This window comes from Gouania willdenowi, chromosome 24 (genome assembly GCF_900634775.1).
Source record: "Gouania willdenowi chromosome 24, fGouWil2.1, whole genome shotgun sequence".
Taxonomy (NCBI): domain Eukaryota; kingdom Metazoa; phylum Chordata; class Actinopteri; order Blenniiformes; family Gobiesocidae; genus Gouania; species Gouania willdenowi.
In genome coordinates this window covers 19,079,919-19,105,725 of record NC_041066.1, presented here as the reverse complement: position 1 = coordinate 19,105,725, position 25,807 = coordinate 19,079,919, and the positions used below count along the sequence as shown (strand labels likewise).

General features: G+C 37.4%; 1 protein-coding gene across 6 annotated transcripts in view; it reads left to right on the top strand.

Annotated features, from left to right (window-relative positions):
* The window catches only part of map7b (microtubule-associated protein 7b), a 34,405-nt gene that overhangs the window by 6,183 nt on the left and 2,415 nt on the right, over positions 1-25,807 (top strand). The window contains exons 1-18 of one of the 6 annotated variants that reach the window (XM_028439932.1): positions 2,128-2,305; positions 7,462-7,626; positions 7,735-7,812; positions 9,408-9,571; positions 11,668-11,785; positions 13,025-13,135; positions 14,797-14,892; positions 16,566-16,685; positions 18,256-18,404; positions 20,108-20,247; positions 21,520-21,728; positions 22,650-22,800; positions 22,879-23,047; positions 23,648-23,752; positions 23,930-23,980; positions 24,070-24,094; positions 24,180-24,285; positions 25,264-25,451. In XM_028439932.1, coding sequence (XP_028295733.1) covers positions 2,143-2,305; positions 7,462-7,626; positions 7,735-7,812; positions 9,408-9,571; positions 11,668-11,785; positions 13,025-13,135; positions 14,797-14,892; positions 16,566-16,685; positions 18,256-18,404; positions 20,108-20,247; positions 21,520-21,728; positions 22,650-22,800; positions 22,879-23,047; positions 23,648-23,752; positions 23,930-23,980; positions 24,070-24,094; positions 24,180-24,285; positions 25,264-25,451 — 2,308 coding nt within the window. In that variant the 5' untranslated portion in view covers positions 2,128-2,142. Of the gene's footprint in view, positions 1-2,127; positions 2,306-3,620; positions 3,981-7,461; positions 7,627-7,734; positions 7,813-9,407; positions 9,572-11,667; positions 11,786-13,024; positions 13,136-14,796; positions 14,893-16,565; positions 16,686-18,231; positions 18,405-20,107; positions 20,248-21,519; positions 21,729-22,649; positions 22,801-22,878; positions 23,048-23,647; positions 23,753-23,929; positions 23,981-24,069; positions 24,095-24,179; positions 24,286-25,263; positions 25,452-25,807 lie in introns of those variants that run through there. The other 5 variants (XM_028439931.1, XM_028439937.1, XM_028439935.1 and 2 more) reach the window with 5 other exon arrangements.

Genomic DNA, 25,807 nt, shown 5'->3' with positions numbered 1-25,807 from the left:
GCTCTGAAAATACCTTTAATTATTGTCTCTATGTACAACATGATGGTCTCCTGCAAAAAACAATATTGAACAGTATTTTGAAAGTTATTGTGAGGAGGGTGTGTCCTGTGTAGTGGAGCCTATCGGTTTAAAGTCTGAGTGTTGGGTTGCTGCATTGCTGTGTCCTACAGGACAAAGATCAGATTGCTTGTTCATTAATGTGCGTTTGGCCCTCGAGGACAACAAGGCGTCAGCTTTTGCTCGAAATTCCTTCACATGGATTTTTCTTTGTTGTTGAAAAAGTAGCGGTTTATATTTCAGTTCAAATGTTACTGCTGCCAGGCACAGGTGGGGCATTTCTAAGAAGAGAACTCCAATGTAAAACAAGATGCTACACAGTGATTATTGAGGGGTGCTTTTGTTAGAGAGCATTGAGATGATATTGATATTACTAATCGGTCCGATTTCAGAAAATGATATTGGCCTCTATCTAAATACTGTCCGATACAAGCAGTTCATTCCAGAATCCACTGCAACACTTCTATCCAGCAACTGACAGAACTAAATACTGACTGAAAAAGAACTGAAATTAACCTAAATATCTTTATTTTAAAATATTGTTAGAAATTAAACTAGTGGTTATATGAATTTTAAAATTCTATTTTTTGTTATTATTGGAATTATTTAGGTTATTTTTTTACGGTCTTTTCATTTATTTTATTATTTATTTTTATTTAATTGTAGAATATTCATACAAATTAAACTAGTAGCTATTTTGAAATTATACTTATTTATTCTTTATTTTGGCCATTTTACAGATGTCTTCTAATTATTTTTTTATTCTATTAGTTGCAGAATATTCTTTTTGAATTCTTTTGAATTGTTCATTTATTTGTTATTGGATTTATTAAGTTCATTTTACAGGGTCTTCTCATTTATTTATTATTTTATTCAATTATAGAATATTTTTATGTTTAAGGTTAAAATTGTCATAACCAATTGGTTGATAATGAATGGCCCATTTTTTCCTCATAACTATTGTTATCTGTTTGAGTAATATCTCTCGATCAAGTCATTCCTCACTACAGAATAAGAAATAAAAATATGTACGATTCATGCTGATATTGGATCGGATTGATATCGGTATCAGTAAACACTCAAGGCAGTAATATCGGTATCGTATCGGAAGTGAAAGAAACTGGATGTGGACGCACCTATAGTGCACGCAGGTTAGTTAGTGTTGTAACAGTGACTTTCTATTACAGATGCTAGACATGCATCTCTCCACTCACAATAATAACACACACACACACACACACACACACACACACACATACACACACATTGTGCTGTCGTCGCTTTGCTAAGTACCAGCAGGAAACGCAAAGGCAGATGTAGCTCTTTAATGTATTATGGTATGGTAGCTCTTTAAGTAGAGAGTGGGGAGGGTTTTATTTACCATGTGCTATATTGTGACCACACCCCTTCTACAGAAGCAGCTCTGCACTGCATTGTGTGTGTGTGTTCCTATACACTGTCCTGTATGATACATCCATGATGCTGTTGTTAAGGAAACCAATACAGGAAGCAGCTGGATTGTCATTGACTATTTGATCATCCTAAGCTCCATTTGTTAATGTGTGTGAGTCAGGACTGTGGATATGAATCTTCTGACAAGTTCACATCTGTGAGCGAGAATCAAGAAGCATTAGGAAAGCATCTATCTGAAGCATTGCAGTAAAAAGTAGTGACAGTCGAGGTTGTGTCGCGTCACTGACGGAGTGGGAAGTGGAACCAAGTGCAATCCCTTCAGTGCTCAAGACGAGAGTGTCATTTGGATTAAGTTTTCTTTTTCTAAGCCAGACTACAAGGACTCCTCCTCAGACTCTGTTGCTTTCTGGTTAACTCGTTTAGCCGCTGGACAAGCTGGACAAGCTGGACCTATAGCGCACTGAGCTGCTCTTCACCTCTATTTCTCACCTACTTTCCTACCCTACCTTCCTTATTTCTAATTTTTCTTGGCTATCCTTGAATGATACCAATGGACATTAGCTCTTAGCTATCTTCATCCCCATCCTCAAACATTCCAGACTGACCTGCCTTCCATCTGCTGCTGCAAAGTAGGATGGGCCGAGGTTGTGTGAGTTAGTAACAGAGCAGGCAATGCCAAAAAGTAAAGGACACAAAGAAAGAAGAGGTGGATGTACACAAGAAGTCAAGCTAAGGCTGAGGAAGGCAGGTAGCCGCACAGCTATCCCCGTACTCTTCACCATCACTGAGGAAGATGAGGGACAGAGACGACGAGATGCTCAGAGGAAGAAACGAGGTACGAGGAAGATTAACACAGGAGTGTAAATGAATGTCTAGCAGAGAGGCTGCCTAGATAAGGCATGGGACATGTCTGTAATAAATGGGTTTGGCACTTTAATAGTTAAAAAGGATGCAACCGGAGACAGCTGGCTGATGAGAGGTGTGTGTATGTTTGTGTACGAGAGAGAAATCAGCTGACAAGGCGAGATTGTGTCAAGACAAAGACAACAGACGAGAGTGAAGGTGTAGTTCAGGCTTCAGTGAGTCAACAGGACAGCATGTGAGTGCAGTCACCTGTGTGTGAATGGCCAATGCTTACAAAATGTTTAAATGATTTAACAACAAGTGAGGATTAATTTTTATGGATTGGAGTTTTTAGTAATGTTGTGCCGATACCAATACTAGTATTGGGGGGAGCCCCGATACAGCACAAAAAGACTGGCATCGGTATCGGCAAGTAATGACTATTATCACGCCAATTCCCTCTACAACAGGGGTCACCAGCATGGTGACACCAGGTAGCCCGCACGGGCCATGTGAGGTGCCCTCAGCAGCTCTAGTCTCAAACGAGCTCCATCTAAAATCTGATTTATTTTCCAGGATTCAAACTCACAAAGATACATACACATGAGAGATGTTGTTAGTTCTTAGTAAAGTTGAATAATGCCGATAAAGATTTAGTATAAAATTAACCACCCTTAAATGTATGTTTTCACTGAAGCATTGGGACAAATATTTTAAGTGTTGCAGATCTGGTGTATGGTCAGTGGTATGTCACATATAAGGTGCATTTTTAAACCACAGAACAATTGGTAAACGTTTCTGAATTTTAGACTTAAGTGCATGGGATGTTCTGAAAATGTGTTGAAATGACATCAAATGTCCCATAGTGTTTCCTTTATAACCACTTTGATATTTTATAAGATTGACTGAGCCTTGCTAAGAGTAGTTGCATCTTTGTTTAGCCTGTTGTGATGCCTGGATGTTTGTTCTGGTACAGTAAGAAGTGAAGCCACATGCCTCTGCCCTCTTTTACCTCTGGTGGTTGCAGCTTACTGTTTAGCTTAGCATTAGCAGAAGCTAATCCTCTCAGGCTGCAGGGGGAAGAGGGAGCTGCACAGCATGCCTGCCTGCTTGCTCTCCACTGTACTGACAGCAGAACCTTAATCGCTAACTCCGACCATTTAATCTGACTCGCATTGAATGCAGATATAATGGGGGTGGGGGAGCGTGCACGCGCGCGCACACATGCATAGCACAGAGGGAGGGACAGATTAAAGAGTCACACTCTCTTCATGTCTCACTCTCTGATACACACATGTAGGCATAGAGTCCCTCACAGACAAAAGGATGAGGCTTGGAGAGATGCCACAACATGTCTCGTATGTCTTCTCAAAAGCAGTAAAGTCTACTGAACCTGACTTCTCTCTGTTTCCCACGGCTGCTCTGCTACTCTGAAAACTGTTGAATTTCGGAGAACATTCATTTTGTTTGGATTTCTTGTCTTTCCTTCATGCTGGACCATGGACTTTTAAGATTGACGTTATGTTTTCCAGTGGAAAATGTCCTCAGGAAGAAGGAATAGCGACTCTGTGATTCAGCTTTGTGGAGGTGGACTCTAGCACTCATTGAGAGGCTCATTAGGTCAAACCTGGGACCCAAAAGCCCTGGAGTTATGAACCAGAATTCAGGTAAAGAAGGATTAGCTTTTGGGAGTGAAGTTCCATCAAGGGCAGAGGAAAGACGTGCAGTGAATGCTAAGGCAGCTGGGATTGAACTGGGTATTTAGTGGCATATGTGTTATTTTGACTATCTTGCCTTCCTTGACCCTGAGATTTTTGTTTATTTTTACTTACATGTGCATATTAGGACTTATCTAAAAATAAGTATTACTCAAAGGGTGGGACGATATATCGTGCAACAAGACATTGCGTTAATAAAACTTCATAGATATATTGTCGATGGAGTGTGGCTTCTAAGAAAACTCACAATTCAATTACGATTCAAAAATTATTATTATTCAAAAAATATTACAATATTACCAGTTGTGATTTTTTATGCATCTTTTATTTTCCCTCACTTTTAGCTACTTCATACTTTTTAACGAGGTATATGTGTCACTATTCATTTATTAAAGTAACCAAACTAATGTATCTCCATTCTCTTTTATTGATGTCAACTCCAACAGAAACCACATAACAAAAGAAAAATATTAGCCTTTTCAGTTTATTCAATCTGATCTCACACATTCAATAAAAAGTAGATAAAGACTTCCAAACAAAATTGTCAATGAGCAGCATAAATCTCACAAGAATCCAAACATTTTGTGACACACAATCAAAGCAGCTTTAAAAACATAACTTCCTTTGTCCCACTATTGCCCTTTTTCAAAAAGTTCTGATACTTTTTTCAGACTTTAGCCACCATTTGCCAATAAATACCAAAAATACTATTTTTGCAAGTATTTTGACACTTAACCAATTTTTGTCCTTTCCCAAATATTTATCTGACCACTTTTTTTTCAAATAAGCTGACTTTTGCCCAATAAATACCACTTGTTTCCCTTTTTACCCATTTTAGTCACTTTACACTCTTTTCTTGCCACATTTTAGCCTCTTTTGAACCATTTTTGGCCACCTGTTACCATGTCCTGTGAACTTTGTATATTGTCCTACCCCTACTATGCATGTATCTCGTCCCGTGAACTAGCACCTAGATTTTCATCTTGCTTCTGTTATTGTCGTGTGTTTCCCAGGCATTTGTCAGGAAGCTTGTGTTAGCACACAGCAAATGGTGCTCTTAGGTGCACCAAGGATTCATTAGGAAACATGGTTAAAAGCAAACATTGACAGTGAGAATTGTACTTGTGTGTGTGTGTTTGCAAAAGGCTGTTAAACTGCAAATACACGCTGCTTTTCAAGGTTTATTGTTTAATAACCTGGACCACAAATGGATGAGTCTGTTGGATGTAGGGAGACAACACAGCTGCAGCTCTTGTAGGTTTGTAGTTATCATTCAATGACTAACGCTTTTATATGGTAATCTGATCCACCGCTTGCATATTTGCCTTTGACCATAGTGGCCTCTTATGCACATCGCCTTCATAATTTTTGTTCTTAAATCGAGCTAGCAAAAACATTTTGCAGTTTCCTGACCAACTAAAGACATTGACTGAGGGAAATTGGTTAGTTTGAGAATGACAAGCTGCTACCATAGAATGTAAAATGGACAGAAATGCATGTGGGTCTGAAACTGTGGAGGGCGACTTTGTTTACCTATTTATCCCTGACTCAACATAATTTAAAATTAATAGAATACAGTTTATTGCCATATATACACGTTAAAAAGAACAGGTACAATGGAATTATTGTGCATGTTCCAGAGACAGATTGAAAAAAAATTATAAACAACAAATCAGCCAAGACTACCAATTATTGTTTGTGTTCTAGAGCTTTAGCAGTGAACTGTCCATTCAATTTAATGAGAGTTGACTTGAATTATTGTCCCATGGACCATTTGACTCCATAAAACATTTACTTCATTGCAAATCTAAAGTTGATATACAACAATTCTGCACCTACTGTATAACATCACAATTGACCTTATATTGTTCTTTTTAAATCCCAGAAAAAAAAAACAAAACTGTCTATTTGGGGTTAAAACTGCTGTTGACTTTTGTTGCATATGCTAAAACAGCTCTTCTTAACATGTGGGTCAGGACCACAAAGTGGGTCACAGGGAACATTTTGATTAGTGATGTGCAATCTGTTCTTACTTTTAACAATAGGGGGCAGTAATACGGTACATGTCATTTTTCTCCATACATTAGTTGTTGTTTTTTTTTAAATTATTTTATTATTACATTATTTGGCTTTCTGTTTAAAAACCATTATGACAGTTTTAATAGTGCAGTGTTGGTTGTTCTTAAAATCATAGTTCTATCAGCAAACCCTACAAAATGTCATCACAGCTGTTTCTGTTATGGACAGGGATAGTATAATCATACATGCATATGTTTTTGTGTAACTGCTGAAATTAAAGCACGTCATGTACCGGTAATTAAAAAAAACAATTTACAGTTTAGCTTTTAAAGACTAATTTTTGCATTATAATTCAACTCCTCGACCTCTGTAATGATTTTAAGTGAGTGGGACTGCACATTGATTATTAGATGATGAAGTACAGGCAGGAGTTCCTATTAAGTTAATAAGATGTAAAATATATGTACTTAATTAAATATTTTCTTATTTTATGTAGCAGTGCAAGTCTTTCCACGTCTGCTTCAGTGTGGAATGTGTTCGTACTCTGGCCTCCTCCACTCATTACATTACAGATATGGGACTTGTACTTTGCTCCTTTCCTCCTCTTGTGTCATTAATGATCAGAAAAGCCAAAGAAATGCAGGGCTTACTTCAAACTACGCCAAGTATAGCAGAGCATTTCTGTTTGTTTATTTTGGTGTATTTGAATCTTATTTTTGCTCTTTATTATGGTAGTTTTGATTCGCTTAAAGCACATTTTAAGCAGGTTTCTTTTCTTAGTTTAGGTAAAGACTAAAACAATAGCAGCAGTTCTCAATAATCTTGACGTCTGTATTTGTGATGACAAAAATCCACATTTACACTTTAAATACTACACTGTGTGCATATAAGTGAACCTCAGAAATTGGTTTAATGTTAAAACCAAATCTTTAATGACTGTGATTTATTCAGCAGCTTAAGGTGTCTGATTCTCCAATGGTTTAAAGCTTTTTTGACATATTTTCTGAGTCTGTGGACAAAATGTTTATTTACAGAAACAATCTGGTGTAATGTAAAATGCCTAGAATTGAATATTAAGCTCGAAAACATTTTTTTTTTTTATAAATAATACCTTTGTGTATTTGCGTGTGCTAAAATAATTAATTGAAATAAATGAATACAAATGCAATTATTGATATAATAATGAAGGCAGCAGTTATTCATTCATTCATTTTTTTTCTCAGCTAATTCCTGTTTATTTTTTTATACATCTGTCTTGTCATGTTTCAGGTTTATATATACAGTATATATATATATGTGTACCTGCTTTTAGTCATGATGTTATACCGGCACAAAGGTCATTAAAATAGCTATTTACGTCCAACTCCATTCTCCTGTTTGATTCCTGATTTTCCTGTTTTTCTTTTTGCAGTATCTACCTCTCAATACAAGTCAGAGGATGGAAGAGTGTCGTCAGCCACCCGTCCCAGCTCCTCGGGGTCTACACACACATACACTCCCACCCTGACCCCAACGCCTGTTCCCACCATTAACCGCATCATCAACAGTGATGGCAATAATGCTGCCGCTAAAGCAGGTACAGTCAACAATATAAAGTACAAGTTTGGAGACCAGAGTAGATTTGAACAGACATTGAGTTTTTGTTATGATTATTGTTTTGTTTTTTGTTTTTTTCATGTGGCAGACTCGTTGCTCTTCAATAAGATGGACGAGAGACAGAGGTTGGCCCGTGAGCGCCGGGAGGAGCATGAAAAACTCAATGGTGAGCACTCTTTCGGCCGGTGCTTCTCAAAGTGTGTGGTGTGCCCCTTGGTGGGGAATGGAGATATGACAGGTGGGGCGTGACAAACAGGAGGACATTTTCAATTTCATGCCAATCTTCTCAATCTGTGTACCATTTGTTCTTTGGTTATTCCATTTTAAAACCAAATCAAAATAACAAATTAACGGTGTGGTTATTTTACCGACTTGAAACCAAAGCAGAAATTCAGAAAATCATCAAAAGCATTAAATGACTGCATTAGATATGCGAATGGGATCAAAATGTAACGTGGGACTAAGGTGCAAAAATTATGATTTTTGTTGGCTTGTGAGGTGGAGCGGAAAAATAAACAAACTTACTTAAAGACTTCCTTTTCTGTTTTCTTAAGCTTTTAGTCACAGATTGAGGTGCATATGCAGGTGGTTAGTTTATTTAGTTTTTGATTCATTATGAAATAATGATGTTACTTTTTCCGTTTTAGTTCAATACATTTGAAATTGTGTAATTTGTCAGGATTATTTGGGGGGCAATGGCTTGAAAGTTTACCTTCGTTCAACATGTGAAATACTCTTCAAAAAGTTTGAGAAGCACTGCATTAAGCTGGTGTGGGGGAACATGGGTGGTAGCTGTAGTAAAATGCCAGTACTTCAGGGTGTTACATAAAGTCCAGACTAAAGCCAGGAACCCCATTGCCATGGACTTTTTGTTATGTAACGGTGCAGTCAATGGGACTGGGCTTAAAAAGGCTGGGGTTTCCCATCTAACTTTTGCTGTTTTTCTACAACTGAGATCATGTGGCAATTATTTCTTTAAAAATCGGCAACTGTTTTGTTGTATTTAAATTAGGGCTGGGACTTTACCACTTGAACACATTCATTACAATGAATTTATTACAGAAAAATAACACACAAAAAAACATAACGCAATTTTTTTTGGTTGCTTTTTTGCATTCCAAACAGCGCAGAACCTTTCTCATTTCACAATTTCCCGATATACCCTTAATACTGATGCACAGACTACAAGGAACTGGAGAACCCAAGGAGAAGTCGTTTCTTTGCTTCATGGGTGTTAATTTTAATTTATAAAAACACCGGATGGAAAACAAAAGCCCAGTTGTGTACAAATTGTGCTATCAATTACAGCTAGTACGGACACTCAGACAGTGCTAATAATTATTTTGTTATTGCTTTCATTGATTCAGTCACATACCAAAAAGCTTTTCGTGTCAAATATTGTTATGCAATTAATTAAGATGAATCAAGATAACTTAATTACAAAGTCTCAAATGTATTATTTTTTTTATCGGTTCCCACTACTATTTGAATTTTTTTTAATGTTTTGTGGTTGTGCTTCTGTTTATGCACATAATGTACTGTAGTCAAAGATTGGAAACTGAGGGATTTGTTCAGGATCCGAAGCTCAGTCACATGACCAGCAGCTGACTCACTGCTCCTGTAAGCCTGTGTGTGTAAACGCATCTCGAGAATATTTCCCCGTGTGTGTGTGTGCAAAGAAACAAATATATTAAGCATCATCTTAGTGCTCAGACTGCGTGTGTGTGTTTGAATGGTGTTTTTCTGTGTGCCACACATCAGCTGTCAAAGAGGCTCAGTGGCAGGCACGTGAGGAACGGGCTAAACAACACTATGAGAAGCACCTGGAGGAGAGGAGGAGGAAGCTGGAGGAGCAGCGAGTGAAGGAGGACAAGAGGAGGGCAGCTGTGGAGGATAAACGACGACAGAAGCTGGATGAGGACAGGGTACTGACATGAAAAACCACAACACAAAAACTTTTGGTGGTTTTTCTGTATCATACAGTACATAAACACATAAGAAAAGCCTCCATTTGTTTTAACCCTCCCATTATCCTATGGGTCAAATTGACCCCATTCAATGTTTATCATTCAAAAACAACAGTTGACTTTTTTCATATTTAATGGCTTATCCTAATTTGATTAAGCATAAAATTATGATGATATTTTTTTATGTGCTGAACACATATTACACGCATTGGTGTTCCTTTGGGGTCAATTTGACCCAAGCTGTTTTAGCTGTCTAAAACTGATCTGTCCTTACATCCCCACACCTGAGGTGTATTCCAGAAAAGAGGTTCAACAAGCTCTGAGTCTATCCATAAACTCTGAGTTAACATATCCCGCGATGGGAAACTCTGGGTATCTGATTCCATTACAACTGGTATGAAGTGGGTCAATCAACCCTGAGTATGTAAACCTTGGGTTACTTATGTGCATGAGTGTGATAAAAAGCCATCATCAATTGAGTCAAGATAACATGAACTACCATGGCAACCACCCGGAAGATAGCAATTTATTTCACTCCGATGGGTGAAATAAGCCGGTGTTTGTGGAATATGAGCCTGTTTTAAAGGTTTGTTCACACATAACGCCACTTCAACGACTATAGTCGCTTAAATCGCCCCTGATTAGTCGTGCTTTTTGGTCGCTTCATCACTTCATTGCGCGTGACGACCGGGGAATAATATGAATAAAATGTGTCTGTGGAGGCGGGGTCAGTGCATTGGGAGGGCTGCTGCACTGAGAGGGCTGATCACTTCTACAGCCGTAGGTTTACAGCACTTATAGACAGCTCCACTTGTACTTACAGTTTAAATTATCAACTTACGGAGTTACTAAAGGATGAGTTCACTCAAAATATAATTATAATTTAAAAGGTGTATTCAAGGAGTATTCTTCTTTCTTTGGCCCCAATAAGTTGGGGGAAGTGTACACCTTTCCCCCTACAGTGGCTATAAAGACAGTGACATTGTATAATTTATATTGATTTTTAATGTAAGGTAGGATGCCAGAGTCATCTCGACGTTCAAAAAAGAAGTCATGAAAAAGATGACTGAGATTGGATTCGAACCCTCAACCCAATGCTCCTAAGAGCGCTTCCTTACCTGCTGCATCCAGCTGTTTTACAGTAAGAAACAATGTAAAGTTAATGTCAAGCCTTAAATGTGGCGCAGGTTTGTACCCAGAGAACTTTACTCCAGACGTCAGTAGGCGTTTTAATGCAGAGCAACCTCTGTCTTTCCCTAAATGCTCTGCATCCACAATTTTATAAAGAAAACTACCTTTTGCAAAAAAAAAAAAAAACGTAAAGCGTCACAGCATTTGTAATGATGTGAGCACGTCTGTGGTGTGTGATGTTATTAATGTGTCAGACAAGAGTGTAAAGGTTAATTAAAGTGTTCTTGAGAAGCGGTGTTCATGTGGGCGGAGCCAGGTAGAAACCCAGGGTTTCTTAGACAAAGCATGCCAGCAAGCAGGTTCAGTTCACTGAGAATGTTGCCATGGTGACATACCTCGCTTTCAGGAATGGCATACTCAAGAGTTTCCCTCATTTGAGCCCGAACATTCTCAGAGTTTGAACATAACCCGCTTTCAGGTGCATAGTTGATACTTTTTAATATGATACATGAAATTGGAGGTTGGGGGTGGAGCAACATTAACATGAGAACTTTCCCACACCATGGGCGTGTGTGTGTGTGTATGTTTGATACACACAGATATGTTATACACAGATTTATTTAGTATGTACTCAACAAATAAACAACGTGCCAACAATTTTCAGAAAATAATTTTATGCCTGGGGTCAGATTGACCCCAAGGGTTAAATGTGTTGGTAATATTTAAGGGGAATAGAATGGTTAACACTGTCTTTCTCCATCAAGAATGAGGATAGGATAAAACATGAGGATAATGGCATCTTATATCTAATGACTTCTAACAAATTAATTATGAAACTGCTATTTTTTCTGTTGATAACTTGATTTCATAAATTGATCACATTGCCACAGATTAACAGTATTTTCTCATTGTTGTGACCGAAGGCTCGTCACGAGGCTGTGATTCGTCGGACGTCAGACAGAACCCAGAAGCCCAGACCGAAAGCCAATCGCTGGTCATGGGGCGGAGCTCAGTACACAAATACTCCCAGCACACCAGCTGGTAATTTAACTCTCTCACTTAACTGTGTAACAACATTACAACTTTGCTAATTGTACAGAATTCTTATCCATCATCATTTGAAACCCATTGTTCAGTGACATTTTATCATGTATTAAGGATAGGGCTGGGTGATGTATCGAGATTCAAGATATATTGAGTTTCTATTTTGACGATACAGAAAATTAAAATATTGCCTATATCGATATATCTATTTTCTATAGCTCATTTTGTATCAAATACTTGTTTTGGGAGTCACTGCTTTTGCTACTTCTCAGAGCAACATGAAAAGCTCAGTTAGATTATTTTTTGAGTGTGTCCTAACCCAGACCTTCCCCTAAACAAACCACACTACAGAACTCACTCACACGTGCTGTCCCTTAGAGGAGAAAAAGCCAAAAGTGGCACATATTGTTCAGCTGTTTGTTAATAAATGTGCCTGTGTTGCATCATTTTGCATCAGCAAATTTAACCCTGAGTTGTCTTTCAGACTTCCTTTGAATTAAAATCATAGAGATTTATATTGTGTATCGCCATTTTGAGAAAAAATATTGAGATATAAGTCTTGGTCCATATCGCCCAGCCCTAATTCAGGAAGTCCTTTTACAAATATAACTTTACATGTCTGTATTATTCTGTTGTTTTTATATTTGAACTTTTTCAGATCTGATGTTCTGTTACGTCTCATCCACTTCTTTATTTTCGAATTCTCTCTCTCTGACTCACATTCTACTTTTTCTTTCTCTACCTTCTTTCTGTCCTTTCCTGTCTCTCTCATTCTCCTCCCCCTCCTGGTCCAGGTTTTGTCGAGTCGGCTTTCCTCTATCCACTCGACCTTGCTGGACTGGAGCACATGCAGAGTGCTTTCAGTGTCTACCGCAGATATGGAATGACCTTCCAATGTGAATATGATAGCACTGTGTCAGTTAGCTGCATCTGTGTTAGCTTTAGTGTTGTTTAACTCACTCTAATTAAAGTAAATGTAGGCATCATTAGTAAACAGTCTCTTTTTAATAAACGTAACGGTCTGATTAGTATTCAAGGTAACAAATTCACTTACTAACATTTTTTGGTTTTATTCTGTCTTTAGTACTAATTGGTTTATTTAGATTTTTTTCCCCTTTTAGCAAAATAATATTACCGTAGTTATCCTTGCGTCGTCTTTCCCTCCATGCTTTATCCCAAAAGCAATCTTTGGAAACATCTCTGAGCTTTATTTGTTACCTTTATTTTTGGTCTTAGATGCAGACAGAAGATCCCTGTCGACAATGAATTTATCCAAACATACGGATCCAGTTATTACCAAACGTCTGTCGTCGTCTTCGGCTACTCTCCTACACTCTCCTGACAGAGGTACAGACAACCACTGACACTGAAACTCCTGAGTGTTTCTTATTGCAGGGGTAAACTTTTTGTAGAGATTATTGCATCATAAAAAAACCAAAAGACTTTTGCTGCATTGGTTAAGACTAGATTAAAATTAAAAGATGAGCATTATTCCTCTAAGCAGAAATGTTCTTTCATCATTGGAACTGGAAATTGAAGCACTGGCTGGACTGGTTAAGTTAAACTAACTTGGAGCTCGTGAGCTTATTTTTCTTTTCTCATTAATAGCAAACAGTGGCAGATCAATAGTCAGCTGATCAAACATTTGATCTAATTAATGAACTAAATAAAGATCAATATTTTAACTACAATTAGTTTTACACACAGAGGAAAACTCGCTATCACAAGTGCTCGTCCAGTGGTTCCCAAACTTTTTCAGCTGTGCCCCCCCCTTTGAAGAATGAAGAACTGTCAGGGCCCCCCATCGCTACAAAATGTAAACAAAAAACTGTGTAAAAAAAAAAAAAAAAAGTAATAAAAATTTGGACAATTCTTCAAATCTCATAAAAAATAACTTATTTTAGAATCGTATCAGAAGTGAAAAACTTGTATCGGGACTTCCCTATTTCTTACTCCCCAAAAATCTGCGGCCCATTTACAATCACACTGGTCCAAATTTGGCCCCTAAACTACAATGAGTTTGACGCCCCAGGTTTAGAGCAGTGGTCCCCAAACTTTTCATAGTCCCGTACCCCCTCAGACATTTAACCTGAAGCCATGTACCCCCTACTCCTGCACACTTTAAAAATATAATATATGTCATATACATTGTAGCCCTACAGTGAAATTTGTAATAATATACATATATACTGTATATATAACAAAAATAATTGCATTTCCTGAAGAAAAAGCAAGTGAGGATGCAGGTGCTGGCCCACCTCATTGAACACTGCATTAGCCTAGCATTACTGTTAACATTAGCTTGCATTAACATTAACCTAGCATTACCGTTAGCATTGGCCTAACATTAACATTTGCTAGCATTAGCCTATCATTAACATTAACATTTGCTATCATTAGCATTAACCTAGCATTAATTTTAGCATTAACCTAACATTAGCCTAGCATTCACATAACATTAACTTAATGTTAGCATTAGCGAACATTAGGATTAACATTAACATACTATTAATGTTAGCATTAGCCTAACATTAGCCTAGTATTAACATAGCATTAGCCTAACAATAACATTAACCTAACATTAGTCTAGGATTAGCTTTGCATTAACATAGCATTACCTTAACATAACCTACTATTAGCATTAGCCTAACATTACCGTTAGCATTAACTAGCAATAGCTTAACATTAACATTTGCTAGCATTAGCATTAACCTAGCGTTAACATTAGCCTAGCATTAATATAGCATTAGCCTAACATTACCATTAGCATTAATTAGCATTAGCCTAGCATTAAGATTAACATTTGCTAGCATTAACATTAATCTAGCATTAATATTAGCATTAACCTAATCTTTGCCTATCATTAGCCTTGCATTATCATAGTGTTAGGTTAATGTTATGAAGAAACCATGAAAAATTAATATGATCCTCTGATTATTGCTGTCATGTTTTTTGTAACTCCTGTTGTGTCTTTGATGTTTTTGTACTAATTGTTATGTTACTGTCAGGCTTACAGATGAGAACAGCCTCCTCTCCTGCAATAAGCAAATCTCAGTCCAAACCCTCTCTGCGTCAGGGACACACATTCCAACATAAAAACACAGGTGGCCTTTGGGGAATGTTTGTATTATATGCTACACTACAGGCTGCTAAAAAGAAATACATGAAATCACTGGTGGAAAACTGTATGAATTCCTACATTTGTATTGTATCAATATCAGATAATAGACAACATTAAATAGGGTTACCATCAGGGTTGGGGTCAGTTACATTTTTCAGTTACAATTATCATGTTCAATTATAATTCATTTATGATTACAGTGACCAGCATTTTTTTTAATAATTTCAATTAAATTACAATAATTTTTATCCTCAAAATCAATCAAAATTACAAAGAATCACAATTACTGAGCCTGAAATAAACAACCTATTAAAAGTCAATCTTCTGCTTGTGTTAGCTTTCTGTTAGCATCTCTTATGATAACAGGTCCTAAATCAGCTCTAAAATACACTAAAAACCTTTATATATCATCTAATTTATTTCCTATCTATTGGTTACCTTATTTGGCTTCCTAATCAATTAAAATATAGGTTTTAATATTTTTGGTGTGGGCGTCTGAACCTTCTTTGTGTCAGTATAGGTTTCGGTTTCCATTTTTTTTTAATGGTAAAATGTAGGAAAGCTTTATATGATATAACATATTTTAATAATTAACTACATACTGTATGTGTAGAACTGTAACATGGTTCCCCAGTTTAGTGTTAAATTCTAATTGAAAATTTCTATACAATTTTCAAGTCAACTGTCTAAACTCAATTACAATGTAATTACGATTACAACAACATATTTTGCAAATCATACCATAATTGTAATTAATTATAAATTACGCAATTACAGTTATAACTGACCCCAACCTTGGTTACCATTTCAACAACTTTCTGATGAACAATAATTTAGTTTTTATGTTTTACTAGGACTGTGTTTGATTCTCAATTATTATACTATAAATGTGCGTGTGATTCCTCTCTTTTTTCATCAGAGGGATCAACGTTTGTTTTACCCTCCATTCTGACCCCTTTCTCTAATCCCCTGTAGGATAATCTTTTTGTTTTTGTGGGAACACTGTATGCTGTGTTGTATCCAATTTGTGGCAACAACACAAAATACTGTCATTGTAAAATAAAACGACATTTCACGCTGTGAAAACAATTTGCAGGTGCAGCTTTTTAAAGTGAAATGCAGGCAAATTTCTACAGTTTTCAGCCTAGTTGTATTTCTTTCTGCCTGGAAATGTGTTGCTTTGTGCTGCAAACCTGCACGTTTTGCTACGTTTTCCTTTGCTTTGTGTTGCTAAAGTGACCAGTCAGGTTATTGTGGAAGCATAATTGCACAAAGGCATCAAAATGGAACAAAAGTCATTCAGCACGTTATACGTTTTAAAGACACAATCATCTGATAAAGCTGCTTTTTATTTACTGATGATGTATGCTTTGCTTTGTCCTGTGTTTGTTCTGGGTTACACGCTTCTCTTCAGGCTGTTTGCTTCCTTATCATTTACTCTGCTATATGAACAGTACAGGAGTAACTGTAACTACCCGTGCCTGGTTTTAGCTTCACTGTACTACTACGTGCCTTTGTTGTTCTGCAGTTACGATGAAATGAATGGGAACAAGTACAGTAATTGTACATAAACCCTAATCGGCTTGGATTGCTAGAGCTAATCAGCTAGTAGCAAACCTCACATTTATTTTGGTGTGTGTGCGTGTGCGTTTTAAGGCCTGCGCCGTCTCCCGTTGACGCCATGGGAGAGCAACATGGTGAACCGCCTACAGCAGCCGACGCATTCACATCTGGCCCGAAGCCGTAGTGCCATGAGCCTGTCTGGAGATCAAACAGGTAAAGGCCAAAATGTGTTTTTTTTTTTCTTTCTTTCTTTGGAAAAAAAAAGAAAAAAGGGAGAAGAAAAAGGAACAAAATAAAATGAAAAAAGAGAGGGGAAAAGGTTAAAAAGGAGAAATCACACTCACACTGTTATAAATGTAAAAAGCCACTCTATAGAAATCAAAATGTAGATGATACACACACTTTCCCTCTCTTTGTCTGTGTCTATTGCTTTACTTACACTTCTGACCAATTAACTACATTGTGCATAACTACATATTGTATAATGTTGCTTTTTTGTGTGTGTATGTTAAGATGTCCAGGGGTTCTCAACCTTGGGGTCAGGACCCCATTTGGGGTTGTCAGACACTAGGGAGGGGGTCGCCAGATGCCTCCAAGAAACTAAGAATATTTTTTGAACAATTTGAACCCATTTTTGCTTATTTTTTTTTACCCTTTTTCTACAACCAATTTTCATCACTTTTTTTTTTTTGCTCCTTTTAAGGCATTTTTGCTACATTATTCCTATTTTTGCTGCTTCTCCATCAAATGCCTTTTCTGCATGTTTGTTCCACCTTCAAGACATTTTTGGCACTTATAAACTCTTTCCGCCACTTTTCCCACCTAATGTCACACATTGTCACTTTTTACCTCTTTTCACCATATTTTATACTTATTTTTGACAAATTTACAACATTTATGATATAAGCTAATTGTTCTAATATTGACAATTGAAACCACTTTTTATGTCCATTTTTGGTCACTCTAATTTCTGTGGTTTTTAAAATCCTATTTCACCACCTTTTCCACCATTTTTGGTCACCCATTTTATTTCTGATTAAAACAATAATTTACATCTTTAAAGATGACTATGTACTATTCCAAATAATAATACTCTTGAATAACAGTGGATATTATAAAGATAAATAAATTAATGTGGTTATCACAGATTCATAGAATAATGGACTTTCATTTTGCTGACTTAATGAATGGGCCCCGAAAATCTCTCCCCTTTATTCCGCCTTATAGGTGGTTCTGTCTCTACATGTCTACATGACTTTTCTTCAATGTTCATGTCTGTGTTCAACCACCTTCAGGTACAGTGGGGGTCCCCGGTCTCTGGAACCGAGCTGAAAAGGTTGAGAACCACTGGTGTAGTTTGTAAGACAGTGTTAAAATAAGAAATTGGTAATACTAATGTCAATGTGTTGCTTGAAGTAGTTTAGGATTCAAAACATTTAACGTCTTTGTACTTTCCAGATCTAATCTCTCCGATCAGAACAGCTAATCTTGATTTTTGCAGTGTCATCTTTTAATGAGTGCATGAGTGATAGTTTTGTGTTCTTCTAATGCTCTCTTTCTCTTCTTCTTTGTTGCTGCCTAACACCTCCCCCCCCAACACTCGGCTGACCTTCCAACACGTGGCTTCTCTTTGTTTCTTCATGCTCGTTTTCCTCATTCTTTGAATTTTTTTTAAATTTTTTTTATTTCTTTGTAATGGTCCATTCCATTCCGTACCATCCTAAACACTCCAAACTCCCACCTTATGCATCAATTGTAGCAATGCCTGTGTGTCCTCGCTCAGTGTCTTGCCAGCCCGGGGGCTCCATGTCCTTCAAGGCGATACAGGCCCAGCCATTTCCTCACTGTCGCAACCAGGAGCGCAGCCTCAGCCGGGAGACGCCGTCCTCCACGTCTGTAGTCCTGCGTCGGAAAACCACTGGAACACCACGGGTACATGTCCTCACTGTGTGTGTGACATCATGTTCATACAGCCTTCCATCTAATTTCATCTGGCCCCCAAAAGTAAATGCACAGAATGAATACAAAAATACAAGAAATTACTCCAAAACACCCATACACAATTACAAGAAAATATTCAAAAATACACAAGGGGTAGGCCTACACAAAATTAATTCAAAAATACACAAAATCACAAAAAAAACATTCAAAATTATGACAAAAATACACAAAATTGCAACAAAATTCAAAAAATTAGTCCATAAAAGCTCAAAACAGCTACAAAAATACACAAATTTAGTCCAAATACTCAAACAGTGATATTGAAAAAAAAAATGCAAAAATAACGCATACTTATAGAAAACGGCAAAAACACACAAAACAACATAAATACATGGAATCACTCCAAAAAAACCATCCACAATTACAGGAAAATATACAAAATGACAACAAAAATACACAAAGGGTAGGCCTACACAAATTGAATTCAAAAATACACAATATTACTCCAAAAAACCATTACACAATTACAGAAAAATATACAAAATGGCAACAAAAACTCACAAAAATGCAAAAAAATGAGTCCATAAACACTGAAAATAACTACAAAAATACACAAATTTAGTCCAAAAACTGAAAAGATGCCTTTGAAAAAAAATGCAAAAGTAACACATACATATAGAAAATGACAACAAAAACACAAAATGAATAAAATTTACAGAACTTTTTTTTTTTTGGCTTTAACTGAGATAAAAGTTGCCCATCTTTGCCCTAGATGGTCATAAAGTATAAGTATAATAGTAGGTGGCGTTACACAGTCAGTCCACCCACAGTCCATCTGTTTACTGCTGTGCCACAGTTTATTCCATTAAGGTCTTATGGCCTGTCTGTTCAGTGCAGTCAGCACACTGACCCAAAGTCCTGCTGTCTGTCAGCACACTGGTTAAACCTGCCCCACAGCAGCATGCCAGCTACTGTATATACCACTGACCTAGTGTGTTGGGAATTCCTTAACCTGTAAATCAGTGGTTCCCAACCTTTTTTGGGTCGTGACCCCATTTTGATATCACAAATTTCTTGCGACCCTGGAGCCTTTTTGTTTTACTTTTTGGAATGAGTTTTTGATCATAGTGAGATTACAGTTTGTGATAGTGTTACAAGCAGCACTACAGTGACGAGAATTATTTTTTTAGGTACTATATTTATTTGAGAAAGTGAAAATATAGAATACAGTTGTTTGAGATAGTGTGTGATTTAATTTGAGAAAGAATAATAATTTAAAAAAATTACAAAAATATAATTTTTGTCAGTAAATTATTATTATTTTTAATCAATTACTAGATATTTTAGGCAGGTGACCCTATTTGAATTCCGGGCGACCCCACATGGTGACCCCAAGGTTGAAAAACTGTTGAAATTCTGTTAAAATATGCCTCATTTTAGCTTTAAAAAACAGTATCATTATGCCATCCCAGAGGTTATTCATGGCTCTCAGTCTAATCCTGTTAGTGATCATCTTCACCTACTGCTGTCTGGGTACACACACACACACACACACACACACACACACACACACACACACACACACACACCACCTGTAAAATCTGAGGGTATTGTTTGTGAAAAGTCAGGTGTTGATCATTTAAATACCAAATTAAGACTTTTATCTTTATGCTGTCGACACACTTTCCTCACAGATAAAAGAACGGGACAATGTGAGAAAGTCATGGAGCAACCTGTCTTTGCCCATGCCCCCACTCCTCTCACTGCCCCCCACCAGGCGTTCCACTTCCCCAGTGAAGAAGAGCAGCAAAGGGACGGCTCCCTCTGCTGGCAGGTACGACGACAATCTTAAAGCTTCCTTATTCCTCGTCTAAAACTTTATTATCTAGATTTTAATTGTTAAGTTGAGGTGTCGTTTAAATCTGTGTACCCTTTGTTCTTTGGTTATTCTGTTTTAAAACCAAATCAAAATAACATATAAACGGTGTGGTTATTTTGTTTTACTGACTTACAACCAAAACAGAAATACAGAACAATCAAAAACTAGACGAGCAACATTTTTCGGTTTGTGTGATATTTGCATATTTACGAGAAAACTATGGACGAGAGCTTTATGTTTTAATCTCACCACACAGTGACCCACAGACGGACTTTTACTCCGTGACAAAAAAGAAGCACAACTGATGAACTGGTGAATAGAAACGTTATTAATACATACTGTAATGAAATTGAAAAAAAAAAATGGATGTTACATAAAATATATGTGATTAAAAGAAGCAGAGGTGGTGTAATGTATCAACTGGTGCTCCTTGTTTCATGTGATCAACTTCCGTGTGTGTTGACGGCTGCCGTTAGTGGCTAGCGGTATTAAAATGTGCAAAAACATACATTTTTTACTGCCCTCAAAAAAGCTGTAATTGTTTTTGTCCTCACACCAGCCTCAGAGTCAATAGTCAGTCACCAGTTTATTTTGATACTATTTGGAACGTAACACTGTTCGGTAAAGTTGGCACGATATTCACAGATTCCGACTTCCAGCATCAATAACTCCATAACGAAACGTCTTCGACACACAACTTATGCCTCTTCGCCATCTGTGCGAGCTGGACAACATGTTACAAGATCATTTTTATCAAACGCAGCAGAGTAAAAGTTTGCCCCCGTCTGTGGGTCACTCTGTGTGGTGAGCTTAAAACATGAAGCGCTCATCCATAGTTTTCCCGTAACTATCCAAATATCACACAAACAGAAGATTTAATTTTAAAACTGAAAAACGCTGCTTATCTGGTTTTGTATTTTTCTACAAAATAACTACACGGTTTATTTGTAAATAAACATTGGTTTTAAAACGGAGTAACCAAAGAACGAAGGGTACACGGATTAGTTTATTCAGACAAGGTTTTTCAGGAAATATTTTTTCTCCTGACATGTTTCACCTGTCAACTGCCAGTCTTCGTCAGAGGATTTCTGCTGATTGCCTTTGATGGTTCCTTCGAAGTTTCACATGACTTCCATGTAGTAGTTCCAAGTTGAAGTTTTATTTATTCAGACAAGGTTTTTCAGGAAATGTTTATCTCCCTAGCTCTTCTTTTTCTTTGTCTCTCAGACTTCCTTTGAAAGCCATAGATCGCCCTCCAACTCCCAAGCTGCTCAAGTTGTCGAGAACTGACGACCCTGGTAATGTACGTCCTGCCAAGTTCACATCACAGAGCCCCAACACTGAGCAGGTCCTCAGCCCTCCCCTCCCCCGACCTCAGCCACTGGGTCAGAACAAATCATCCACAGAGAAACCAACAGCAGGCGCTGAATCAAACGGTTTGTTATCACTTAACTTCTTTTTTACACTTGCCTCAAGATTCAATTCAATTCAACTTTATTTATATAGCGTAAAATACAATAGTCATCTCAAAGCGCTGAACAAAATATAAAGTCCATAGTAAGAAAGAAAGAACCCAACAAGATCCACATGAACAAGCATTTAGCGACAGTGGGAAGAAAAAACTCCCTCTATTTTATAGGAAGAAATCTCTAGCGGAACCAGGTTCAGAAGTGGCACCGCTTTGATTGGTAGGGGTTAAATGCCACAGACGTTGCATGTAGCTAAGCTAGTATTTGACATGTTATCGGGAACTGGTGACCCTTGGTCCAATTTTGTATTTTGCCTTCAAAGTAAAAAAATATGCAAAAATATAGAAAAATTCACAAAATGTCAAAATTGACTCTAAAAACATAAAATACAACACCAAAAATACACAGAATAGCAGAAAAATATACAACAAAGATAATAGAAATACACAAGACAACAAAAACACACAAAATAAGAGAAAAATATACAAAATGACAACAAAAATGACTAAAACACACAATACAACACCAAAAATACACAATACAACACCAAAAATGCACAGAACAACAGAAAAATGTACAACATATACTACAGAAATACACAAGACTACATAAACACACAAAATAAGAGAAAATATACAAAATCACAAAGAAAAATATTCTGGACCATATATTTTGTTAGGCGCTCTGAGATGACTTTGTTGTAATTTGCGCTATATATAAAAAAAAGTTGAGTTAAAAACACACAATACAACACCAGAAATACACAGATTAACAGAAAAATATTAAATAGAAATACAGAAAACTACAAAAACACAGACCCTTTTATTTTCTAATCAGATAGGTCATTACTCAAAATGCTGTGATAAAAATGTCCAACCTCTGTCTTAGAGAATGGAAGAAGTTCTCCAGCTCAGAAAGCTACAGCAGGAACCACAGACCCAGAGGAGGCGAGTCGGATCCTGGCTGAGAAGCGCCGCTTGGCCCGTGAGCAGAGAGAGCGAGAGGAAGAGGAGCAGAAGCACCAAGAGGAGCAGGCCAGGTGTGCACGCTGGGCCACGTGCATGAGACCCACCAGGAGCACGTGCACTGTTAACTGTCTCAATGTGGCCCCCCACAGGCTGGCTAAGGAGGAGATGGCTCGTCGTAAAGCTGAAGAGAGAGCGAAGAGAGAGGAGGAGGCTCAGCGTCAGGCAGAGGAGAGGATGAGGAAGGAGGAAGAGGAGAAGAAGGCTGAGGAAGAACGACTGGAGAATGAACGAGATGAATTACAGAGACTTCAAAAACTGGTCAGAGATGAAGAGGCACTCGTTAAACATGGAAAACATACAAAGATTTAGATACACATGGAAACCCATTACCACCAGTAAATAAAAGAAAAACTAGCTGAAAAAATAATCTAAGTCATAATTATGAGATACTATCAAATAAACATGAAATACTAAGTCATAATTATGAGATACTATCAAATAAACATGAAATACTAAGTCATAATTGTGAGATACTAAGTCATAATTATGAAATACGAAGATACTAAGTCATAATTATGAAATACGAAGATACTAAGTCATAATTATGAAATACGAAGATACTAAGTCATAATTATGAAATACGAAGATACTGTCAATTATGAAATACTATCAATAATTATCAGATAAGTCATAATTATGAGATACATGCCATTTGGTGTTAGTATCTCATTATTATGAGATAGTATTTATGAGATTCTAAGTCATAATTATGAGATAGTATGTCATAATTATTACTTAGATTTTTTTTTTTTTACTTTTCCTAATTTTTTGGGTTTTTTAACTGGCAGGAATGGGCTTCCATAGATAAACGGACTTTATAAGTGTTTAAATTAAAAAAGGCTACATTTGTTATTTTAGAAAGAAGAGGAGGAGTCTCGACAGCAAGAGGAGGTGGAACGACTGCGGCAGGAGAGAGAGAAACACTTCCAGAAAGAGGAAGCTGAACGCCTGGAGAGGAAGAAGGTGACGTTTTCTTACCTTTTAGCTGCACTTTTTCTAGTTTACACCCTCCTCTACTATGGTTGGAAGAAAATATCACTGAGGTGATTTTAAACTCTGATAAAAGCGAATGAACTAAGGCTCCATTAAAACCTAATGCAAATTGGCCTTAGAAGTTTCTCTACTCTTCTTTTCTCACAGCGTCTTGAGGAGATCATGAAGAGAACGAGACGCTCAGATGCCACAGAAAAGGTAGATTAAAATCAGATTATCAGACTGGTAATGGCTCCCACTCTATAACGTTAATCTGAGGTGTCGTTTTCTTTTTTTTTTCTCTTTAGAAAGTCCAGAACGGAGACGGTGCAGGTAACTTCTTACACACTTTAAACAGACCTTTCATCCTGTTATCAATCCTGTGCTCATTAGTCACTGATTCATTTTCCTCTGACAGAGACTTCTGCTGCTACGCCTGAAAAAACACTGTCCCTAACCCTCAGCAGTAACGGGAGCAGCAAACCTGACTCCAGCTCACACCTCAGCATCACCACAGCACAGAGGTCTTTGATGTTAGCATTAGCGCCATGATTAGCACCTGTGTTCTAAATGGCACACTCCGTACTATACACTACAAACTCAATGAGTATATATTATCTACTATACACTATTAGTATGATTAGGAGGATTAGGATGCTGAGCGTTCCCACTGAAATAGACTTCCAAGTTTCCTAAGATACATTTCGAATGACAAAACCCTGAATCACACTGAGGATGAATATCTGTTGATTCTCCACCTTTGAAAGTTCTGAATTTTAAGTGAGAAAGTGACCAAGTAGAATATCAACATGTGCTCATTTGATCCATTTCATACCGAGATTTTCGGAGAGAGTCACCATTGTGCTACTGACAAAACTTCCTGTTGACTTCAAAACAAAAGCCCTATTTACTAAAGAGTTAAGAAATAAGCAGTGGCTGTCTGTACGGTTGCCGTATTAATATACCAAAATTCTATCCGTACGCAGTGCATCTCATTGGCCAGTTTAGGTCACGTGACTAAGACTAAACCTAACCCTAACCCTTGATATAGGGTTATAATCTAAGCCTAACCCTGAGACGCTACGTACGTGTACTTTGGTAAACGTACCAATAGCATTGGGGTTTGTCTGTACTGCAACCGTACGAATGGACTCTTTCTAAAAAATAATGTGTTGGATTTTTAGCTTGAAGTTGGTCACAGGACGACTTTACGTTTTGCCTGTAATGCATCATGGGACTGTCAAGTATGAGGAGTGTACCCACCGTGCATACTTAAATGTCCCAAATATATTAGGATACATCCGGGTATTTCTTGCTCACTCAATCTACCCATACTATGAGTATGAGTAGTATATTAGTATGATGACATTTGGAACACAGCCAGTGTTGTACTTGATGTTGTATAAATAAGACTGAAAAGGATTTTTTCTTTCAAACAGAAATAGAATCAGTGGTTATGTTAATATGTTGTGGATGAAGCAGTGTTTTCTTTTTTTTCACAGAGAGAATGGGGAGTTTGAGGAGGTAATTCTACTGCCTTCACATTCCAGGCTGTCTCCTCCTGAAGGAGAGGAGCAGCAGCAGCCACAGCAGGACGGAGAGGGGAGAACCCCGTTTGTAGCCTTCACAGAAAATGGTCTGAAAAAGCCTTTGAGTGGCATTGATGAGATATCAGCCCAGCAAAGACCAGGTCAGCCCCCAAAACTTTAGTTCTTCTTCTAGAAACGCTGACAGGTTAGGGCAGTATGTCACTCGTTTCCAAACACAGGGGACATGAACCTATGTTGTTTAGGGTGACCATACGTCCGGATTTACCCAGACATGTCCTCTTTTCACATCTGTCGGGCTGGCTTTTATAAATTCCCAGATACCCTGAATGCATCATGAGAACACGTTATTTTAAAAGTCTGCAACTCCGCTCATATTTGTTCTATCTGAGAAATTCCACCAGTTTCTGAAAGCTAAACAGTTGTTTTTTACGGCATCATTTTACTCACACGGCATGCAATCATTAAAGACGCTGCTTTGTTTTAACTAAATCATCAC